We start from the raw sequence: 21,723 nt of genomic DNA, 5'->3' as shown, positions 1-21,723 counted from the left end.
GCAGGGAAACAAAGGTTATTTATTTCACTGTATCTGGAAGTCAGGAATGAGGAATGAGAGTGCTCCTTCCCAGATGCTGCTGCAGTACAACTTCCATCATGCATTACTATTGGCCTTGTTTACTGGGATGATGGGAGCTGGCGGATGGATGGAATGCAAATCTGGAGGGCCACAGGATCTCCCCATCCCTGGGAGCATCCAGCTTTTGAAAGATTTTTCTGAAGTAAATCCAGTGTTAAGAAGTTCCCCCTCCTCCCTCCCCACTCAAAGGAAGCTGCCTTACACTGGAGTCAATTTCACTGCTCCTCAACCTCAGCTTTGCCGCCAGCGGCTCCCCAGGGCTTCCGGCGGGAAACTCTCCCAGTTCCAGCCCTACCTGAATATGCGTGTGCGCGTGTTGCACCAGAGCATAGCTGTCAACGTTTCCCCCTTTTTAAGGGAAATTCCCTTATTCCGAATAGGGTTCCAAGCAAGAAAAGGGAAAAGCTGACAGCTATGCACCAGAGACATTTTGCATGCAAAACAGGCGCCCTGCCGCCGAGCTCCCTTTCCTGGGGCTTTTGTGAAGCAAACCAACAGGTGCTGCTTCCCTTTCTGCAGAGCCGGCGAGGGCAGCAGCAGCAGCAGCACCTGTTGAATGCCCGCTTCTCACGCGGCTGCCGGACGTCACAGAGACGCCGCCACCGCCTCCCGGAAATGAAGAGCGGAGCCCTGCGCGTGCTTACTCGCAAGCAAGCCTCGCCGCTCTCAGCGGAGCCCGCGCCTCGCTAAGGCCTCTGGCGCAGCAGCCTTGGGGAGTCCGAGGCCTTCTCCCCCTTTTTGCGAGGCCCGCCGGAAGCCTCGGCTCCCGCAGCCGCGACTCCTGCTCCTCCCCTGCCTCCGCCCCGCCAGGCCCTTTCGGGTGCCGGAAGATCCGGGTCGCCGGGCGGCAGCAGGAAGTCGAGACGTGGCCGCCCTGCGGAGCAGCGGGGGGCGAGGCAGGCGATGGCGGCCGCGGCGGCGCTGAGTTCCGAGCGGCTGGAGGTCTCCATTGACGGCCTGACCCTGAGCCCGGATTCGGAGGACGCCCGGCCGGGACAGGCGGAGGCCAGGCCGCTGCTCGCCCCGGGGGGCCGCGGAGGAGGAGGAGGAGGCCGGGCGGGGGCAGCCGGAGCCCAGGCGGGGCAGCAGCAGCAGCGGGAGGACGAGGCCGGCGGCGGGGACAGCGACGGGGAGGTTGGCGGCGGCGGCGATGGCGACGACGAGGGCGGGGTGCTGAGCCTGGAGCGGCGCTGGGGCTTCGGCCTGGAAGAGCTGTACGGCCTGGCGCTGCGCTTCTTCAAAGGTGACCGCGCAGGAGGCGGGAAGGGAGCTGGAAGTCTGCAACCCCCCCCCCGATCCCGACCCCCGTTCCCGGCCATCCTTCAAAGAGCGGGTGGCGGGGGGAAAGGAGGCTTGGGAGATTTCGCTCTCCTCCCTCCTCCCTCACCACCCCGGTCCCCGAAGCTTTACAGAGTCCATTTCCAAAGTCTTTTTTTAAAATCTTCCTTTGCAACCTCGAGCCCTGGTTTGCAGGCTCGCCTCGTTTCTCTGTGCCTTGTGCAAATTTGAGGTGAGGAGAAGGCCTGCTTCAAAGGATTGCTGTGAAGAAACGACAGCGTTTTACTTTGCAGTAAAAGGGGAGTTGCTTTTTGCAGAATGAGTTGGTGGGATTTTTAAAACACACACACACATATCTTATCTATCTATCTATCTATCATCTATCTATCTATCTATCTATCTATCTATCTATCTATCTATCTATCTATGGGGCTGTTAATAGGAGGTGAGCTGTGGTTGCAAACCGTGTTTCTTCTGTGAAGGAGTAGCCTTTGGAAATTAGGCGCTGGTATGTTGAGTGGTATGTGGAATATGCACTCTGTTTTAGGAGCATAGCTGTCAACTTTTCCCTTTTCTTGCGAGGAATCCTATTCAGAATAATGGAATTTCCCTTTAAAAAAGGGAAAAGTTGACAGCTATGTTTAGGAGATGTGGTCTATTTTTAAAGAAAGATGGTAGCTTAGGGCCTCATAACCATTCATTCATTCATTCATTCATAGAGCTTGATGGCTGTTTGCCTGAAAACGTCATCACAGGTGAAACTGGTTCTGTGTGGTCCTGGTCAACAACTCAGTCTCCCCAGGATGTTTTATGACAAAGTATGCCCTTAAGTAAAGTTGAAGGAAACCATGAGAAACACAGTGGGTAATATAAATTTGTGGATGAGTCAGATAAGCACATGTTTCAATGACAGAAGGGATCGCTTACTTACTGATTTTGTTTGCTCAATTTAGCTTTTATTCGAGGCACTAATGGCAGTGATTTGGACTACTTAGTGTTAAAGCACTTAAGATTATTTTGTGAAATGGAAGCATCTTTGTGCTAATCAAGACAATATAAGGTGCTATGATGTTCTTAATAAAAGCACTGCTTACTTACATCATGCTTGTTCAGATTCTGCCCTCAATTAAACTAACTTGCCATGGGGAGAAATATCATTTTGTCAATGGCAGCTTAAGTTTTTAAAAAACAAATTTCTTGTACTCATGAGCCTCCTATTTTGCATGAAAAGCAAAAGAGTGTTACTCTGCTGAAGTGTTACTGCTCTCCACTTCTCCCACAGTGTGGATGAGCTGATCATGAGGAAAATAAAGGCAAGGTGAGTTGTTGCCTTTTTCAGACTGAGTTTGCCCATCTGATGGGTGGATAAAAGAACCTAAAATAAAAAACCCCTTCTCTAGGCCCTGCTTTGTTTTATTTTAATTTTAATAACTTCTCTTCCCTTCTCCTTTTACATAAAAAATGACCCAAAGCAGCTCACATAATCAAAAATGAAGCATCAAAACCACAAGTACAGCATACCTAACAACAAATTACTGTTGTGGACTCATTTCTGCAACTCATATTACATTTGCAAGCACAGCAGCCTTTTCTGCTATATTGCTGTTCCTGGATGTTCTCTTGGAAATAGATTTTGTGGCTTTCACCTTAATAGTTGTCTTCCCAGGAGATTTGATTAATAGAATGCACTTGTAATATCTAAATGAAACCCAAGAAAGACTCTTTCTAAAGGAATGGAGAGTCAACATCTTGTTATCAAGTGATCTGCAAAAATTTTTTTAAAAAAGATGCCAGTTTGCAATATCCTTCAGAGAGAACTTCAAAAAGAAAAAAGAACTATTGGTGTTGGGCTGAGTGGAAAGGGGTGTGCATGTTTGTTTGTGTATGCATGCATATGAATATATGTGTGCAAGAATGTGGAGTGGCCACACCCACTGGCATGTGGCTTCTAGAAGGTTGGCCAAGGTCCTGGGCCAAAAAATGTTAGGCATCCCAGGTTAAGACAGTCATGAGTACACTCAAGAAATATGAATTGTCCTTTTAATCTTCTTTCTAGATAGTGTTCTTCTGTGAGGCAGCACAATCCTGTGTGCCTTTTCACTTGAAAAGCAAATTACCAAAGAATGGCTATAGGATTGCCACCGTGATCTAGCCCTGGACAGAAAATATGCTATTTCTTTTAAAATGTGGTTTTAAAATGCATTTATTTAATATGTCAATATTCCACAGATGGTCACATTTGGGATATTGTCTTTTGTATAAATGTTCATGATCTTGCCACAACTGTGACTTGCTGAACTCAAAAAAATAGTTTTGCTTGCGCTAACCATTTGCACAGCAATAGTCAGCTGCCTCACTCTCCATGATGAGAGTTTTGGATGCATTAGTATGTATTGTTCAGCATGGCCTGAGCTGTCATTTCAGATCATTTGTCATGAATTAATTAATACTATAATTCAAACAATATAAGATCCTACCCTACTATCAATATAGTAGGGTGGGATCTTATAAGAAATGCTATTTCATTTAATCAAATAGGCTATTGCATTTGAAACTTCATACTTTACTAAATAGGGACGCGGGTGGCGCTGTGGGTAAAAGCCTCAGCGCCTAGGGCTTGCCGATCGAAAGGTCGGCGGTTCGAATCCCCGTGGCGGGGTGCGCTCCCGTTGTTCGGTCCCAGCGCCTGCCAACCTAGCAGTTCGAAAGCACTCCCGGGTGCAAGTAGATAAATAGGGACCGCTTACTAGCGGGAAGGTAAATGGCGTTTCCGTGTGCGGCTCTGGCTCGCCAGAGCAGCGATGTCAAGCTGGCCACGTGACCCGGAAGTGTCTCCGGACAGCGCTGGCCCCCGGCCTCTTGAGTGAGATGGGCGCACAACCCTAGAGTCTGTCAAGACTGGCCCATACGGGCAGGGGTACCTTTACCTTTTTACTTTACTAAATTAATTTAGTATCCTGTGTTGCTTTTACAGAAATTAATATGAATACTTTTCTGGTGTGAATAAAGTTACAGTGGTACCTTGAGTTACAAACGCCTCAGGTTACAAACGCTTCAGGTTACAAACTCTGCTAACCTGGAAGAGTTACCTCGAGTTGAGAACTTTGCCCCAGGATGAGAATGGAAATGGTGTGCCAGCGGCACAGCAGCAAAAGCACAGTTTCAGGTTAAGAACAGAACTCCCGAACAAATTAAGTTTGTAACTAGAGGTACCACTGTATTTGAAAAGGACACAGTCCTCTGATACCTTGTTTGTTCCTTATCAATGCTTTAACCAACAGTGTATGTGTGGTCATTGGGAGTTTGGAAATGCATTAGTTTAACTTCCTTGAGAACATATTATCAACACAATGCAGTGTATGTATAAAACATTCCTTATCTTCTCTTAGATAGTTTTGTGTACTAAATAGACACTTGTCATTCTATTTTCATACAGAGTCAAAATTGGATTTACAGTTTGTAGCCAGGGTAGTTTTCCATGGCTCAGCAGTAAAGTCCCAAGTTTAGGCACTGTGCCATTTCCACTTTGAGCCGGGGGTAGCCAAATGTGGTGTCCTCCAGTTCTTAAGGATTATGGTTCCCATTCTTTGTGATCTTTGGCCATGCTGGCTGGAGCGTCCGACTTAGAAAATCTCTGGTACTAGGGCAAGGAAAGGAGGTAGGTGGGGGGAGGCTGCTGCCATCATTCTCCCAGAATTGTCTTGGGGCGTTTTCTAATTTCGTCTGACCTAGTTCCTAAAAATATTGAACTAGGTATAAAGAGCTCCCAACATTTTGAGAACACTCTCTATACTTTGTGGAGACAGCAAAGTAAACCTAGATCTGGACAAGTTGGATAAATCGGCACAAGGCCTTAATACACAAACCAGCTACAGCGTAAGCAAGCTTGAATAGATGAGGCATGATCACTGTTCATTGAACACAATAGAATACAGTGGTACCTCGGGTTACATACGCTTCAAGTTACAGACGCTTCAGGTTACAGACTCCGCTAACTCAGAAATAGTACCTTAGGTTAAGAACTTTGCTTCAGGATGAGAACAGAAATCATGCTCCGGCGGCACAGCAGCAGCGGGAGGCCCCATTAGCTAAAGTGGTGCTTCAGGTTAAGAACAGCTTCAGGTTAAGAACAGATCTCCGGAATGAATTAAGTACTTAACCCGAGGTACCACTGTATGTGGAATGGCACTGATGGGCCATTCTTAGATGGGGCTGATTTTTAACAGCCAAGGTAAAGCTGGTGTTTCTGTAAACGTGTGAGTGAGAGGCCTGACTCGATTTCAGTTTAGTTTTGGCATCCTCAGTTTTTGGGAAAGACCTGAATGGGACTGAAATGAAATGTAGGGCAGAATTTTTTCCACTGGCTGCTTTTCCTCTATAAATACGGATTGCTTCATAATGTTAATAACAGTGAATGGACTCAGTACCAGCGAAATTGGGCAGTTTCAAACTTGTAACCTTTTTTAGCGGATTATGCCAATGAAACATGGGCCATATACAATGCTTTGGGCATCCTAAAACCAGTACGTTAACATATATCAGTGCCTTAGTTTATTATTTTTAAATGTAACAGCATTATTTGAGGAATTGTGCCTTAAAATATTTACAAGTGTTCTAATGAAAGCAAATTTCCAAAGAAAGCTTTATATGTACGGTAATTCAGATTTTTTTTAAAGACATGCTATCAGATATCATTTCTACTACGTAGTTTTGACTATTTGAAAAATTACTCAAAATTTATATAAAATAAGCATACTGTATTTTCTTTCTAAATAAAATACATATTCTAGATGAGATCAGAGTCAGTTGTAGGACATGAGGATATTTTCAAATTTGATTCCCCCGTCTGTCCCCCACAAAAACCCAATGCAGTGTAATGTCTCCAGAAACACATGAGGTATCTTTGCATTAAAATGCTGAACTTTTGGAGACAGGAGCATTTAGGAGATTCATGTGTGTTAATGAATTCAAATAATATACAGTAGGTTGTAATCTAGAAGCCTCTTCTCCTAAGGGGCACAGAAGGATGCCATTTAGAAAGTACACTTTGTTTGATACAAGCCCTTGAACTTTTCATTCTCTCTCATCAGATTACCTTTTATCTGTTCTCAGTGAAGGTCTTCCTTTCTTAATTGATTCTGTCTCTTGTTTCCTCCTCTCAAGCATATTTCTGGTGGAAAAGAACCTGAACCTCACATTCTTTGTAGAGCTTGTTTACACTGCAGCTTTCAGTTGTGTTGGTTCTGATGATATTTATTCTTCGAAAAATAAAACTTTAGTGAGCTAATCCAAATTTTGTTTAAGCAAAGGATCCAATAGAGGTCATGATGCAGGCCAAAGAGAGTGAAGCCTCTTTATTGCCATCCAAATCCTAATTTACTGTTCAGTGCAACCTTAGTATGACAAGGTTATTCAGGATCTCATGTTGGTAGTCATCCTACAGTAAACAGTTATTTTCAAATATGACCTAAGACAAAAGGATAGTTTGGGGAGTTTCTTCAGACTGGTGAACATTCCTACAGTCCTGTGCTTTAATTTGCCTGATTGAAATAAATGGCTGCAAACTTGTAAGTAGCTACCATATTTTATAGATCCTTCCTAAGCCCTTTAAAGCCATCATGGCATGAGAAAACTCCGAAACTCTGCTCTCAGTTGCATTGTGAACCTTGAAAGCTTGTTCCCAACCTGAGACCAATGCAGGAGGAAATGGCTTTTCTTTCTCTCATTACTTGCTTTTCTTTTACATCTAGCCTTATCAAGGGTTCTGGAGTACTTAGAAGCTTGCTCGTGATTTATTGACATTTTGATTGGCCCAATAAACGTATTGCCTTACTGTGGATTTTGTAATGTTACCAAGCCCTCACCCCAGAAGTCACTTGCTTAGTTCTTTCTTGCATTTTCCACAACATCCTTGAGCAGATAGATAGTCAGGCTCTTTTTTCCATTGAGCACTGGAATCTGATCTACACCTAACTTGGTCATTACAGAGAACTCCCCAGTTGAAAGCTTGACACCATATGACAGAAAACGAACTTCTGTACAGGCACGCTTTTAATCTTGATTCTTACGCTGCATCTGTAATGTGGCATTTGCATTTAGTTATTTATTTTTTTGGTATCATTAATGGGCTTGTGCGTCTTGCCACAAGGAAATTACCATCTGGGTGACAGCAAACACTGTTCAGGCATATGTCCCAGAAAAGTCTGCCTTAATTAAGCCACATAATCTGCAGCTATTAATGCATTTTAGCAGGTCCCCATCTAAGATGGTAAAAACGGTTGCTGTTTTCCAGGGATGGGTGGCTGTGCTGTAGAGCTGCCCTTGCCTTTAATGTGTGCTTTCATTCTTTTCAAGTCCTTGTAATTCTTCAAGCTGTTTTCTAGAAACAAGTCACTAAAAGTATGACCAGCACTACCCGAGTAGATTTGTGCCTGTTTCTGACAGTTATGTGCACTTCTGCCCGTGATGAGCAAGGCACTTGCTTTTCCTCTCCATATATACCCAAACAATTCTTAGAGGAGCTTGAGGAACAGTTCTTAAAAAAAGTTTTAATACATGAAAGTATTGCCAAATACCTATATGTGTTTGTGTGACCCTTCGATAAAGATAAAAAATGTTGTCTCTCTTGGGAACAGAGAGGGAGTCTGTAAATACAGTACAACCTCTGCTTATGATCATCTGTTCCGGAGGCCCATCTGCTGGGCAAAACTGGACGCTAGTAGAGGCGCTGTTGTGCACATGCGCATTCGGCGGCAACGCGCTTCTGTGTATGCATAGATGGTGGCAGCCGCTTGTGCGCATGCGCAGATGGCAGAAGCCACATGCACGAATCACGGCAAACCCGGTGTTTACGTCCAGGTTTGCCGCGGTCGCAACTTGGAACGTCTGCAAGAAGAGGCGGATGTCAGTCGAGGTTCCACTGTACTGAGTGGCAATAGATCATACAATGCATTGGGTTCCACTGTTTATCAGTGACACTTCCATGTAGAGCATAATTTATAAAAGATAAGAACAGCATTATTGCTTGTATTATTGCTAGTATTATCACTACTAATAATATTGTGATACATGCTCCTGTTGCTGGAAGGGACCTGCTCAGTGCAGGAGGACGCAGTTGGAGCGTGGTGAATGCTGCCCTGGTGAATGAATCTGCAATGTTATTAGGTCTTGTAAGAATGCTGCTTGAGTGGGTAAGGTACAGAGTTGTCTAGGGCTGTCTGTAAAGTCATCCTTTGTTGGTGGTGAGTTTGAGGCTCGCTTGAGGAAGGACATGCATCTGTCACTGGCCTTGAATTATATCTGTTTCATTTAGGTTATTATTGATACATTTGGGATTATTTCAGATGGTAGCTATAGGAAACCAACTGGTAGCTATAGGAAGCCAGTTGTTTGTGTTATTGATCCATGTTTTGTGGTCTTGGTCCATTTTTACCAGTGTTTGCTTCTGCATGTACTTTGGGGGCTCATTAAACGTGCTAGCATTGGTTTTAACGTTCATCAAAACCAAAGTTTGTTTTTCTTACAGCTGGGCGAGATTGACTGCTGTTTCAAAGTTGAGCCCAGATTAGAGTTTAAAATAAAACTGAAACTGAATTACAGTGGTACCTCGCAAGACGAATGCCTCGCAAGACAAAAAACTCGCTAGACGAAAGGGTTTTTTGTTTTTTGAGCTGCTTCGCAAGACGATTTTCCCTATGGGCTTGCTTTGCAAGACGGAAACGTCTTGCAAGTTTGTTTCCTTTTTCTTAACACCATTAATACAGTTGCGACTTGACTTCGAGGAGCAACTCATAGAACGCGGTGTGGTAGCCTTTTTTGAGGCTTTTAAATACTTTGGTGATTTTTGAAGGTTTTCCAAAACTTTCCCGACACTGTGCTTCGCAAGACAAAAAAAATCGCAAGACGACAAAACTCGCGGAACGAATTAATTTCGTCTTGCGAGGCACCACTGTATAGCATGCTCTTTCTTTTCTGGTGGAGTGTAAACAGTTTCATTTGGTGTACACTTGCGGGGGGGTCAACCTTTTGAGGCTGAATTTATAATTCTGGGACACATAAGAACTTAACGGGTGGCATTTCTTTTGGTCCTGGTACAGAAGAGCGAGGTTAAAATTGCAGAATGGGTTGTTATTTATTATTTATTTGCTGTGCAGCTTTTAATAAAGCCCTTTCAGGTCTGCCCGTCTCTGACTCTCTGCAACTGAATTAGCAGCCATTTTTGTGAATAATTCATTAAGCTGCTTTTTAATAATTGAAAGTAAAAACCACTTGTTTGCTCCACTAACATTTTGGTAATTTTACTATCTAAATCACATTCTGGAATGTGTAATATAAAATAACATGAAGAATTAACTTCTGGGCAAGCTTCAAGTCTAGCCAATAGTCAAAATCAGGGTTTAAGTAATGGAAACCATAAAGCAGCAGACAGGTACCTTTATAGAGAACAAAAATGTGATATAGAGAACCTTTATAGAAGACAAGAGCTCATTCTTTATGGCCCTGTCTATACAATGTCAATCTTCTCTTTCTATTTTTATCATGTTTTTATACCATCCTTCCAAGAAGCTCAAGATGGCATACATAACCACCCCCGTTATCGTTGCAGCAATCCTATGAGGTAGGATAGGCTGAGAGTCACCCTGTGAGCTTCATGACTGATTGGGAATTTGAACCCAGGATCCCCCTGTTCTGCTTTATTACGCCATGATGACTCTCTTTTGTCGTTGTGAAACAGTACTTCTGTTCAGCACAGACAGCATAAGATACAGGCTACTATTATGTGTACTGAGGCTTTTGGCAACTCCTTTCGAAGGCTTCCCACGAAGCTCAGTGAGGTTAACTAGCAAGTGTGTCAGGGTAGGAATTTCAGTCACATTTTCTGCATATTTACTTGAGGTAGATCCCAGTGAGTTGATTTATTCCCTCACAGGTTTCTGTCCTAGGCCCATTGTTGTTAAATGTCTTTATAAACTACATGGATGAAGGTATCAAGGGGATGCTCATCAAATTTGCAGATAACACTAAACTGGGAGGGGTAGCCAATGCCAGAATTGGGATTTAAGATGGCCTTAACAGATTGTAGACCTGGGCCAAACCTAACAGAATGAATTTCAGTAGGGACAAATGTAAGATTCTATACTTAGGCAGAAAGAACCAGCTGCACAAATATAAGATGGGGGACACCTGGATTGTCAGTAGCAGGGCTTTTTTCATCTAGAACTCACCGGAACTCAGTTCTGGCACCTCTCAGGTTGGCACCATTGCCGTTCTAAGAGAACAAGGAAGGTGTTCATGATGAGTTCTGGCGCCTCTCTTTCTAGAAAAAATAGCACTGGCCCAGTATTATATGTGAAAAGGATCTATGGGTCTTAGTAGGCCATAAGCTTAACATGAGTCAACAGTGTGATGCAGCAAATAATAATAATAATAATAATAATAATAATAATAATAATAATAATAATAATGCTATTCTAGGCTGCATTAACAGAAGTCTAGTGTCCCAATCCAGGGAAGAAATAGTCCCGCTCTATTCTGCCTTGGTCAGACCACACCTGGAATACTGTGTCCAGTTCTGGGCACCACAATTTAAGAAGAATATTGACAAGCTGGAACTTGTGCAGAGGAGGGTGACCAAGATGATCAAGGGTCTGGTACACAGACTTTGGCCATATTTGTCTTTAAAGTAATATTATCATTTATCTTCAGAAAAAGATGGCAAAGCTTTTCATCCAACATATGAAGAAAAACTCAGACTTGTGGCGCTGCATAAGCAGGTTTTGCTGGGACCTTACAATCCAGACACATGTCCTGAAGTTGGATTCTTTGATGTCCTGGGGAATGACAGAAGGTAAAAAGCTATTGGATTTTATGGATCTATCTGTAGAATAGAAATTTTGGTTTACTTGACTGGAATCTTTTTTCCAATCCTCTCTGCAGATATAGCTTGTGTGTCAACTTTCTGTTGGGTTCTCTTCCCTTTGGCTAAACTAAGGAGAGATTGCTATTCAGTTTACAGAGTGCAGGATTTCAGAAGCCAAGCATAGTTCCCGTATTATCTCCCAACTTGATAAATCAGTGCTTTCATTCTGTGTTTATACATGCTGTTTGCTAGACAAAATGCAATGTTACTTGCCTTCCTACCTGCAGGAAAGAATGGGCTGCCCTTGGAAACATGGCAAAGCAAGACTCCATGATAGAGTTTGTAAAGCTCCTAAATAGGTGCTGCCATCTCTTCTCAACATATGTTACCTCCCATAAAATAGAGAAAGAAGAACAGGAAAAGAAAAGGTAAGCTCTTGTGCCTCTCTGAAATTGGGTGGGAGTTCATAAAGTGTGTTTGTGTTCCAGCTCTCATATCTAACAGTCACTTAGTTGGATCCCTGTAGGCCATTCTTGTCAATCACTGAACATCACAGTGATGTGAGGTGACCCAGAGTTACATTTATCCATTGTGGGTACAGCTCCAGCCATGTCTGCAGAGCGACATCCTTTATATCACCAGCTTGAATTCATACTGGTAAAACAAAGGAATATTTGTGCATACAGCAACCTTTGCTCTGGACTTCCTGTTAGTACCAATCCCAGTTGGGCCTGCTGTCAGTGCTGATAGCAAGCCCAGTTTGGACAGGGATCAACTCTGCTATGAAACTCTGTAGCGCAGTTGTGAACTCTGTCATGCAGCTGATCCCATGGCGCTTGCTATAACTGGCGATCAGCTGATTGGCGCTGATGGCAAGCCTCCCTTGCCAAAGAACAATCAGTGCACTTTAAGGCTCCCAGTTGTTTCACTACAACCACATCTCTACTTGCTCCACATCTGATGTCATGTATGACTTCAGGTATGGGGTGGTGGGCATGTTTTGGGGAAGACAGCCTTGTGGACCCAATTGGGACCTGCGTTAAATAAGTTTGTTAAAAATAATTTGGCCTGTGGACTGGAGATTCCCCATCTCTGATACAGTTCTTCAGCTGTTTTCAATTGCTTTTTAACAACCTTTTTATGGAGCTGTGAATTGTAGTGCAGTTTTTCCTAGCTTTGAAGGCAGATAGTTTCTTGTCTTGAAAATAATAGTTTTACAGGAAAATGCAGGGTAAAAGTTTTTACATGATACCCGGATATTTTACTTTTTCTACCATTATGGGTGAATCTTATCTAACGTTTACATGTGGTTTAGATTAGGAGCCTCATCTGTTTAACTGAAATTCTAGGAAGATATCAGTATATGTTTCCTGCTTGGCAGGGGGTTGGACTCGATGGCCCTTGTGGTCTATTCCAACTCTATGATTCTATGATTCTATATGATTTGGATACTTGTTGAAAAGTTGAACTTTGTGCCTTACACTGTACCTCCTGTCAGTCATGTTCCTTTGCTTACATGCTGGTGCCATCCTTCACAATATTTCATATTGCGTGGAAACAGTTCCTTTCTATAAGAGTTTAGAACAGGGGTCACCAACACTTAATGTCAAAGAGATGTCAAAGAGAACAACAAATACCAGACTTTTAGAAGATAACTGAAGGCAGCCCTGTTTAGGGAAGCTTTTAATGTTTGATGTAGCATAGTATTTTAATATTTTTTTTGGAAGCCGCCCAGAGTGGCTGGGGAACCCAAGCCAGATGGGCGGGGTATAAATAACAAATTATTATTATTATTATTATTATTATTATTATTATTATTATTATTATTATTATTACTACAGTGGTGCCCCGCAAGACGAATGCCTCGCAAGACGAAAAACCTGCTAGACGAAAGGGTTTTCCGTTTTTGAGTTGCTTCGCAAGACGATTTTCCCTATGGGCTTGCTTCGCAAGACGAAAACGTCTTGCGAGTCTTGCGATTTTTTTCGCTCCCCCCCCCCCTTTTTTCTAAGCCGCTAATAGCCTTTTAGCCGCTAATAGCGCTAAGCCGCTAATAGGGTTGCTTCACAAGACAAAAAAACCGCTAGATGAAGAGACTCACGGAACGGATTATTTTCGTCTTGCGAGGCACCACTGTATTATTATTATTATTATTATTATTATTATTATTATTATTATTATTAATGAATTTTGGGGGTGACATGGGGTGTGGCATGAGAAAAGGCTTAACTTTTTCGAATTTCTGCCTAGAAGATAAAACAGAAGCAGAAAACTGCATTAAATGGGAGGGTAAAACAGCAGCTCTTTGGGATTCCTATTGCCTGGTGTCCAAATGTCTGGTAAACATGGCTGTTACAGGAGGGAAGAGGAAGAACGTAGGCAACGTGAAGAAGAAGAACGAGAGCGTTTGCAAAAGGAGGAAGAGAAACGCAGACGAGAAGAAGAGGAGAGGCTGAGAAGAGAAGAGGAAGAGAGGCGGCGGATAGAAGAAGAGAGGCTCCGAATGGAGCAGCAGAAGTAAGGAGTCAGCAGGACTCATCCCTTGTTCATTTATCACCCTTCCATCTCATCTTGCTGAAAATAACCTCTGTACATGGGGTTATCCCCTTTTATTCTCACAGCAATCTACTGCTGGGGAAGTGGTGACTTGCCCAAGGCCACACAGTAAGCTTTACAGCTGATTGGATTTGAACCTGTATCAAATTCCGCTGTCTGTGCAATATACCCTATGCCAGTGGTTTAAACATCTGCCCTGCCTCCATATCTTTGTAGTTTAAACCGAACACTGTTTATCAGAAGCTTAACATTCCCATCTAGTATAGCCAAAGCATTTCCTCGGTGATGAGTCCAGTTGTTCCCGCCCCTTAAATCCTAAAAGGGGCATATTACTTGCCTACATGGCAATTTGCTTATAAAAATGAGTATTTAATTAGGGCTATAATTATATGAAAAATCACACGCTGAAAAAGTAATGAAAGTTGTAGGTTGGATTACTTATGAAGTAGAAATTCCTTATCTGGCTGGTTACAAGAGAACTTTCCAAATGATGGATAGGACCACTTATGGAGTGATACACTTTCTCATGGTTGAGTTGTCTATTCCAGAAGTGGGCCCTGAAATGACTGTAATGCAGAACCTCAAGGGAGTTTCATTTTGACAGAAGCTGGAACCACCAAGTGAGTGTTAGACAGAAGGCGCATTCTGGCAGTAAGTCCCCTTAGAATCCGTCTTGTTTAGAAACCAGCCGTGTTTAGAAAATTTGATCTGTGGATTTGCATTGTGTAGGAAGGAGTCTTTCATAGCTAACGAGGCTCTGCCTTATGATTTGGTGTCCCCTAGCACTCCCCTCATCCCTGTCATGTTTACTCAACTATTGTGTTTCCCGAAATAAATGCCAAGTGTTTCATAGTTTAATTGCAGTAACAAATGTGCTATGTTTGAAACTTTTACTCCTCAATCTGGCCTTCAGAGTTGCATTTCAGGGTAACTTTGTCCCTTATCTAGACAGCAGATCATGGCAGCACTGAACTCTCAGACGGCTGTTCAGTTCCAACAGTATGCAGCCCAGCAGTACCCAGGCAACTACGAGCAGCAGCAGCTCCTGATTCGGCAACTTCAGGAACAGCACTATCAACAGTACATGCAGCAACTTTATCAGGTCCAGCTGGCACAGCAACAGGTATATTGCACCATCTTGGCAGTGCAGCTTATAGAATGATAGATGTATAGCTGACTTTGGAGACCTCAGTGAGACCATTTGTCTATATTGCAGTGAATGGTGAAGGTGGGAATACAAATTCTAATGGTGTATCGGGTCTATAAAATTCTTTCTGGAAAATGTATCCAGTGTTTCTGCATTCTTTCTGAAGAAGGTTAAGAATCTATTAACATACACACACTGATTTGTCTGTGCTGACCTTATTACTCAGACCTTTCTAGAAATCTTGAAAGCAGGTATCTTGTACTAGAGTAGGGGTCTTTATTGTGGGATCTCTAGGGTGATTTTCAGTAGATTGGCAAGGGTTACTGACTCCCAAATGCTAAACAGTAGCAAACAGCAAAGTAAGTTCCCTCACAAAATAAAGTTTTGTGTGAAAGTACCGTTGAACTGGTTCTTTCGCAGAAAACAATGTTCAGAACTCAGAATATTCTGAGGTGCACCCTCTTCTTTAATTCAAATTTCACACCTGGTTCTGATTAGTAAATCTTGGGGTTCTAGTAAAAAGCAAAATAGATCTGGCAAGACTGAAGTTGCCCACCCCTCTCCTAGAAAAACATAGTGAGATCAGAAATAAAATACTCCTCTGACTGCTGTTTAGAGAGATTTTATGCGCCCATCAGGAAATAGAACACCCTGTCTGCTCTTTAGTGATTGCTCTCTAAAGAACAGAGATAGCATTTATCTCCTGATCAGATCAGGAAATCTTGCTATGGGACTTTGAGGGCTACTTCATGTGACTTGAGGGGCCGGATCCAGCCCATGCGCCACAAGTTAGCCACATACCAGATGAGGTCTGGTTGACTTCAGTGTGAAATAGGCACTTTCCAAAGACTAGCTTGAACTATACATTGTTCAGAAGCAATTCAGGCAAATAAACACATAACACCTTGGACATAACAACTACTGGAGAGATTGCTTTAAAAAAAAAAAAGCATTCAGAGATTGGAGTGGATCACTGTTATGCTATGTTAAACTTAACACTCAGGCTCAGTTCTCAAATGGAAATCCAGCTTCTGCTACTCTGCATAGCATTAAGCACTGCTACTCTCATCATCAGGGGGTTTGATGCTTCATCTCTCAGTCCCATATGCCTCAAACTATCTGACAAGTCATGCTCCTGCCTAGTGTTTTAACTCTGCCAGTGTTCCATCACCTTCAAACTGACTCACTGGAATCTGGCTGCCTCATTTTGTTCTGTCCAAACACGGTAGTAGATTCTGTGCAACTTCCACCTGCATATTTCCCACCAGTAGCACTCTACAAACTTCTCCAAAATGTGCTCTGCATCTTTCATTGCCCTTATGTTTTGCTTTGGCTTTTAATTTGCAGGCAGCTTTACAAAAGCAGCAGGAAGCGGCAGCCACAGTGGGGACTTCAGTTACTTCTGTATCAAAAGCAAGCCCACCTAACATAGGGGAAATCCCATCAGTTAATGGACAAGCTAGTTCACATACAGACAGCCCTGAAAAAGACCCAGAAACTGATGCTTTAGAAGAAGCACTGGAGAATGGACCAAAAGGTAAGAGTAAAGATTCTTCTACACTGAAAGAAACTACTTCCATGTTTCTGGCTGAATCTTTTGTAGCATTCTGCCTTTGGCAACTAATGACCCCAACTTAGTATGGGCATGCAAAACACACTCTCTCATCTATGAACCAGCAGTTTCCCACTGCTTAACTAAGGAGCATTGGAAGAAAGATTCGGGTATTGCACTTTCCTGTTGTGTCCACGTTATTGCAGGGCTGTAAGGTAGCATATATGGTATAGGGTGAAATATACAAAAGCAAACTTGGTTAAACCAGCCTTCAAGTGAGAGAGGCTATGAGATGGTGGCCAGATGAGGCTGATTTTCCTCGGCTTCAGAGTAATCTGCAAGGAGCCTCTTTGGGAGGGAGGCCTTGCTGTGTTGCCCCTTATTTGCAGGAGGCGTTTTCTAGGATGCCGCAACACAATTATCTGTCCGAACTATAAAACTGAGCATTTTTTGGTCTCCCTCCTTTTTTTTAGAATCTGTTCCAGTCATAGCAGCACCATCCATGTGGACACGACCCCAGATTGCAGACTTCAAAGAGAAGATCCGCCAGGATGCAGACTCTGTGATTACGGTTGGCAGAGGAGAAGTCGTGACCGTTCGTGTACCAACTCATGAAGAGGGCTCTTATCTCTTCTGGGAGTTTGCTACAGACAATTATGACATTGGTTTTGGGGTATATTTTGAATGGACAGACTCCCCTAACACAGCAGTCAGCGTACATGTTAGTGAATCCAGTGAGGACGAGGAAGAGGAGGAAGGTATCTTTATTTTCTATACCTTGTAGGGGTTTTGAGTCATGAAAGAAGCTGTAGCAGGCTTTGCATTACATTTTCTGTCATCTTGGAATTTAGAAAGGTGGTGTCCAGTGTGTGCAAGCAAGTGAGACATAGTGACGGAAAACCCTGGAATGTTGGGTTAGCTAGTGTAGGAAAAGAAATATTTCGTAGGAGCCATTTCAGGTAAGTTAAATGGCCTTCGCTGTGTTTTTATGCAGCCTTGATTGACAGCAAGGTTCCAGGATGATGGTGTTTCTCCTGCTATATAGCCTTAACAGAAGACCTCTCAACTTGGAGGGAATTTCCAAACCACTGCAGAATTAAAATTAATTGGAAAGTTGTTATTGCAATACACTTTCATGTATGTCCCTGACAAACATGAAGTCTCAGTGCTTAGAGCTCAGTTGTTCAAGTTGCCATGACACTCCTGGCTCTAAACTCAAAGAATACAGGTTTGTGTGTAGGCCCTTAATCTGCTTCCAATTCCCACTTTCAGATTTTACTGTCTTGTAATTGCCTAGTAACTTTTCTTTCTTACCCTTTGTGGTTATGTGTGACTTTGCAGATATTCTGTTTCCTCAGCTTTTACTCACTCAAAGGGCCTGTTTGGCATCTCTTCCTTGTAACTGGGGAAGATTGCATTGCGGGACCATTATCCAATGGAGCGATGCTGTGCTTTTGTTGCCTCCGTACATTGCTTAGATTCTAAACCTTTGACTGGGAAGAATTGGTCCTTGTAGTGTGGGAGGAAAGAACATATGTGGATGTTGGAGCTGTACACCTGTTTTTTGCTCACTCCAACTTCATGCTAGGATCTTATCAGCTTCCATATAACATGACACTTGGGCTGACTGACTTGCCAGCTTTGACAGTAGCTCTTGTGTACTTCATGTCCCAGTTTAGTTACAAATAAAGTGTTGAAATTAATAGTAGCCCATTTTCAGCTATTTCCTAGTGGGAATAACAGGCTATGATTTATATCTACAAACTGTAGGATGGACCAGTTCTGTCCAAGTGATTGAGGACCTCTGTTCCTATTGACATCAAGTTGGTCTTAGAATCAGTAACTGGGAGTTTGCTGATAAGTCACCTAAGCAATTTTTTAAATTCCCCTTTAGCATCAACTATTACAAAAAGTCCACCATGTATGCAAAGGTATGGTACCTCTTAGTAGTAAAGGAAGACGCAAAGCCATGACCTTTAGAGCATAATTTTATTGCTCCCTGATAGTGGTAGAAATGCGTGATTTGGAAGGGAAAAATAAGCTATGAAGTGATGGAACAAAACTAACACCTCCATTCTCAGGGCATGTTGGCGAAGCCTGCAGTACAGCAGCCCAGCTTGTTCAGGATAAGGTTTCCCAAGAGGGGAAAGAAGGGATTAACCTCAGTTGCTTCTATCAAAATGTTGATGTGTTAAGCATTGTGCCTTGGTAATCTTGCTCAAAATCCTCCTTGTGAACAGTTGGTCATCACTGTTTTCTTGATAGTTGTAGCCCCGATGAAAATGTGCTGTTTTGCTTTTGTTAAATTAAAGAAGTTGCTCGTGTCTTTGCTGTGCTTCCTGCGGATTAATCCGCACTGACCATGAAGAATTGGTTGCAGAGTTTGTTTGGCCTGCTGCATTTAGTGACTAATGCTTTGTTTCTGATTCTTTTTCTCAGAAAACGCTAGTAGTGAAGAAAAAGCCAAAAAGAATGCCAACAAGCCTCAACTAGATGAAATCGTGCCTGTGTACAGACGGGACTGTCATGAAGAAGTATATGCTGGCAGCCATCAGTACCCAGGAAGAGGGGTCTATCTCCTTAAATTTGACAACTCCTATTCATTATGGAGGTCAAAAACAGTTTACTACAGAGTCTATTATACTAGATAAAGATCATCATGTCGTGTTGGAGGCTGGGCAGAGGACGTCATGTTGTTTGGAACTTCGGTCAAGCATACTGGACTTTTTGACTCTGTTACTCTGTCTGATGTATATCTGTATGGCGTGTGTGTGTGTGAACTTGGAAACCGGGAGTTGAGCTTTCTTCTGCAGCTCAGTGTTAATGCAGCTAGTGAGGTTAGGATCTCCCCACCCCCACCCCGGTCCTCTCTGGTGACCTGGTTATTTGCCAGAGCTTTCAGACAGAAGGTCATGCAAAATGGCATAGATGGACTTTTTAAAACCCCTCAAACTCTTAAACACACACACAAAGGAGGAAATGTTTCATTGGGGGCAGTCGGTATGATGTTACCTGCCCTAGTAAGCATCGACCGTTTGAAACAAAAAAATCTGTTAGTTGTTAATTTGAGGGTATCCGCCTTATTTGGGGGGGGGGTGTATGGAGGGGGAGCCAGATGCAATCTGCACTGTAGCAAGCAAGTTTCTTAAAGCTGTATTTGAATGTCCAGATTTTTACACCATTAAACTTGAAACCTTTAGTGGATGCAGTTTAGAAACTGATTTGTCTTGTGTTCTCATTCAAGAAGTTATCTGGCACCTCTCTGGCCAAACATCATGCTGCTGGGTGAGACATAGAAGGTATGTATGCGCGTGCCAAGCAAAGAACAAGTCTGTATGTACACATCAGGGAATTACTATTTTTTAATTGCAAAATTTGGAGAAAAGTAACAATTTAGGGCGCCAACTACACGAGACTTTGTTTCCCCAATATCTGCTGCAGATCCTGAGACCAAGTTATGTGCAGGATTTTGCCTTCTGGGCTGGATCATAAGTACCTTGACATTTGGATAATCCCCCAGAAGCGTTCCTGTACATATCACATTCAAATAAAGGGTTTTCCCTTTGTGTGCAATTTATTGTTGAGTTGGTGAAAAGTCAGGTATGTGTACAAGACATTCTGTTGCCGTACTTATCTCTTGCAATCATATGGGTAGGCTTCAAATTAGAACCAGTTATCTGCACAGCTTTTCAAGTTTGTCTGGGGCCCTTCTTTGTAAACCGGAGTTGGCACTTTGTGCATCTACATAATTAAAGAATGTCTGAACTGTTGTAGGAATTAATGTTGCACTAATGTTATGGAAATCACTGCCAGGAACACACTCATTTTAGTTTTATTCAGGTTGCATTTGTGCACTCATTCTAGCACCCTTTAATCCTAGTTGGTAATTACGTGTTGAAAAGAAATGTAAGATGTTCTTTCAGATAAACAAGTAGCTTTGTTCTAATTTGCATAGTGAGTTTAGAGCGAAACTGCAAAATGTGTGTTTGCTCAGCTGTGACTACGGTCGGTGGGGGTTTGGGCCTTTGCAGCAACGTAACTTTTGTATAGAACCATGTTTCTGAGAAACAAGGTGGAGTTCAGGTATTTCGGAAATGACTTGTGTAAGTGTGTGATGCATGAGGAATGCAAACCCCTCCCCCCCCAAAAAAAGTTTGTTTTGCAGCAAAATATCTATGGATTAGCTGCGAGCATATATATTCTACTAGAAGTGGGTCTGTTGGGATTCAGCGGGGTTTATGTTTGAATATTTGTACATACATTTATATTTGAGGTTCCCTCCCCCCTTATTTCACCTTATGGAGGTGGTTCTCCAAAAAGCACTAAATTGCTCCAGCTCATTTGATTTTAGCATTGCCTTACAAGCTTTTGTCTAGTTAGTGCTGCTCCAGTCAACTCAGATCAGTTCTGCTCTAACATGTTTCATTCTCACATGTACATAAACACATGGAGTTAGGATGTAGCTTCTTTTTTAAAGCTGTATTTAAAGGTTCTAAAAAAATAATAATAGAGGAAGGCACTAATTCCATGTAACACATTAGATTTCTTTTTTGTCCATACAAAATTATGATTTAACAATCTGTGGGGAAGCGGTATATGTTTTCTTGTAAAAAGCAGTAATTTTTACTGTCAAGCTTTGGGTATCCAAACTCCAGAAAAATGCCTCTGACTGTTGATTAGTACAGAAAAAGTGCGCTTTCGAAATACCTTGGAATAATATATTTAATCTGAATTAAAATTGCTTATATGGAATCGCTTGGCTTCTTCTTAGCACTACCAGCATCACTACAGTTTGAAGAATAAGATTTGGAACATGGAGAGTTTACAGAAGCAAAATTTTGACCTCTACTGAGATGATGGGGACTAGTGGTTTCATCGTTTGCAGACATGTGTCTAGTATCAACTTTGCATGGCGTATTACAATTGTGAATATTTTCCTGCTTCCATAATTCAGATTACTTCAGGGAATATGGAACCTTTTCTGGGAGGGGGAGGCAGTGCAGCAGTTACACTTTTAGCAGCCCATGCCAGCATGACTGGTGATCAGGGATGATGGGAGTTGTAGTCTAGCAATATCCGGAGGGCCACCACTTACTCTCTTTTTTAATAGCTGAGCCACGGTGGCCACATCCTGAAAAAGAGGTGCAGAATAATAGTGGGAGCGACCAAGCCTGTAGAAAGGAACAGCTGCGTGTACATTATGCTTTCTGCAAGGATTATAAGTAGGCACGTAGCTCCCAGGCGCGTCTG

The 21,723-nt window shown here is 42.7% G+C and overlaps 1 protein-coding gene across 1 annotated transcript; it reads left to right on the top strand.

Annotated features, from left to right (window-relative positions):
• The first annotated feature begins 714 nt into the window (after positions 1-714).
• Positions 715-21,225, top strand: ACBD3 (acyl-CoA binding domain containing 3). Its single transcript, XM_028724512.2, has 8 exons — positions 715-1,324; positions 11,065-11,206; positions 11,506-11,646; positions 13,577-13,735; positions 14,723-14,897; positions 16,269-16,458; positions 16,947-17,231; positions 18,913-21,225. Exons 1-8 carry the CDS (start codon positions 985-987, stop codon positions 19,122-19,124), a joined length of 1,644 nt encoding a protein of 547 aa, XP_028580345.2. The 5' UTR covers positions 715-984; the 3' UTR covers positions 19,125-21,225.
• The last annotated feature ends 498 nt before the right edge of the window (positions 21,226-21,723 follow it).

This window comes from Podarcis muralis, chromosome 3, assembly GCF_964188315.1.
Source record: "Podarcis muralis chromosome 3, rPodMur119.hap1.1, whole genome shotgun sequence".
Classification (NCBI taxonomy): domain Eukaryota; kingdom Metazoa; phylum Chordata; class Lepidosauria; order Squamata; family Lacertidae; genus Podarcis; species Podarcis muralis.
The sequence above is the reverse complement of the archived record's forward strand: the minus strand, read 5'-3'. Positions and strand labels throughout refer to the sequence as shown.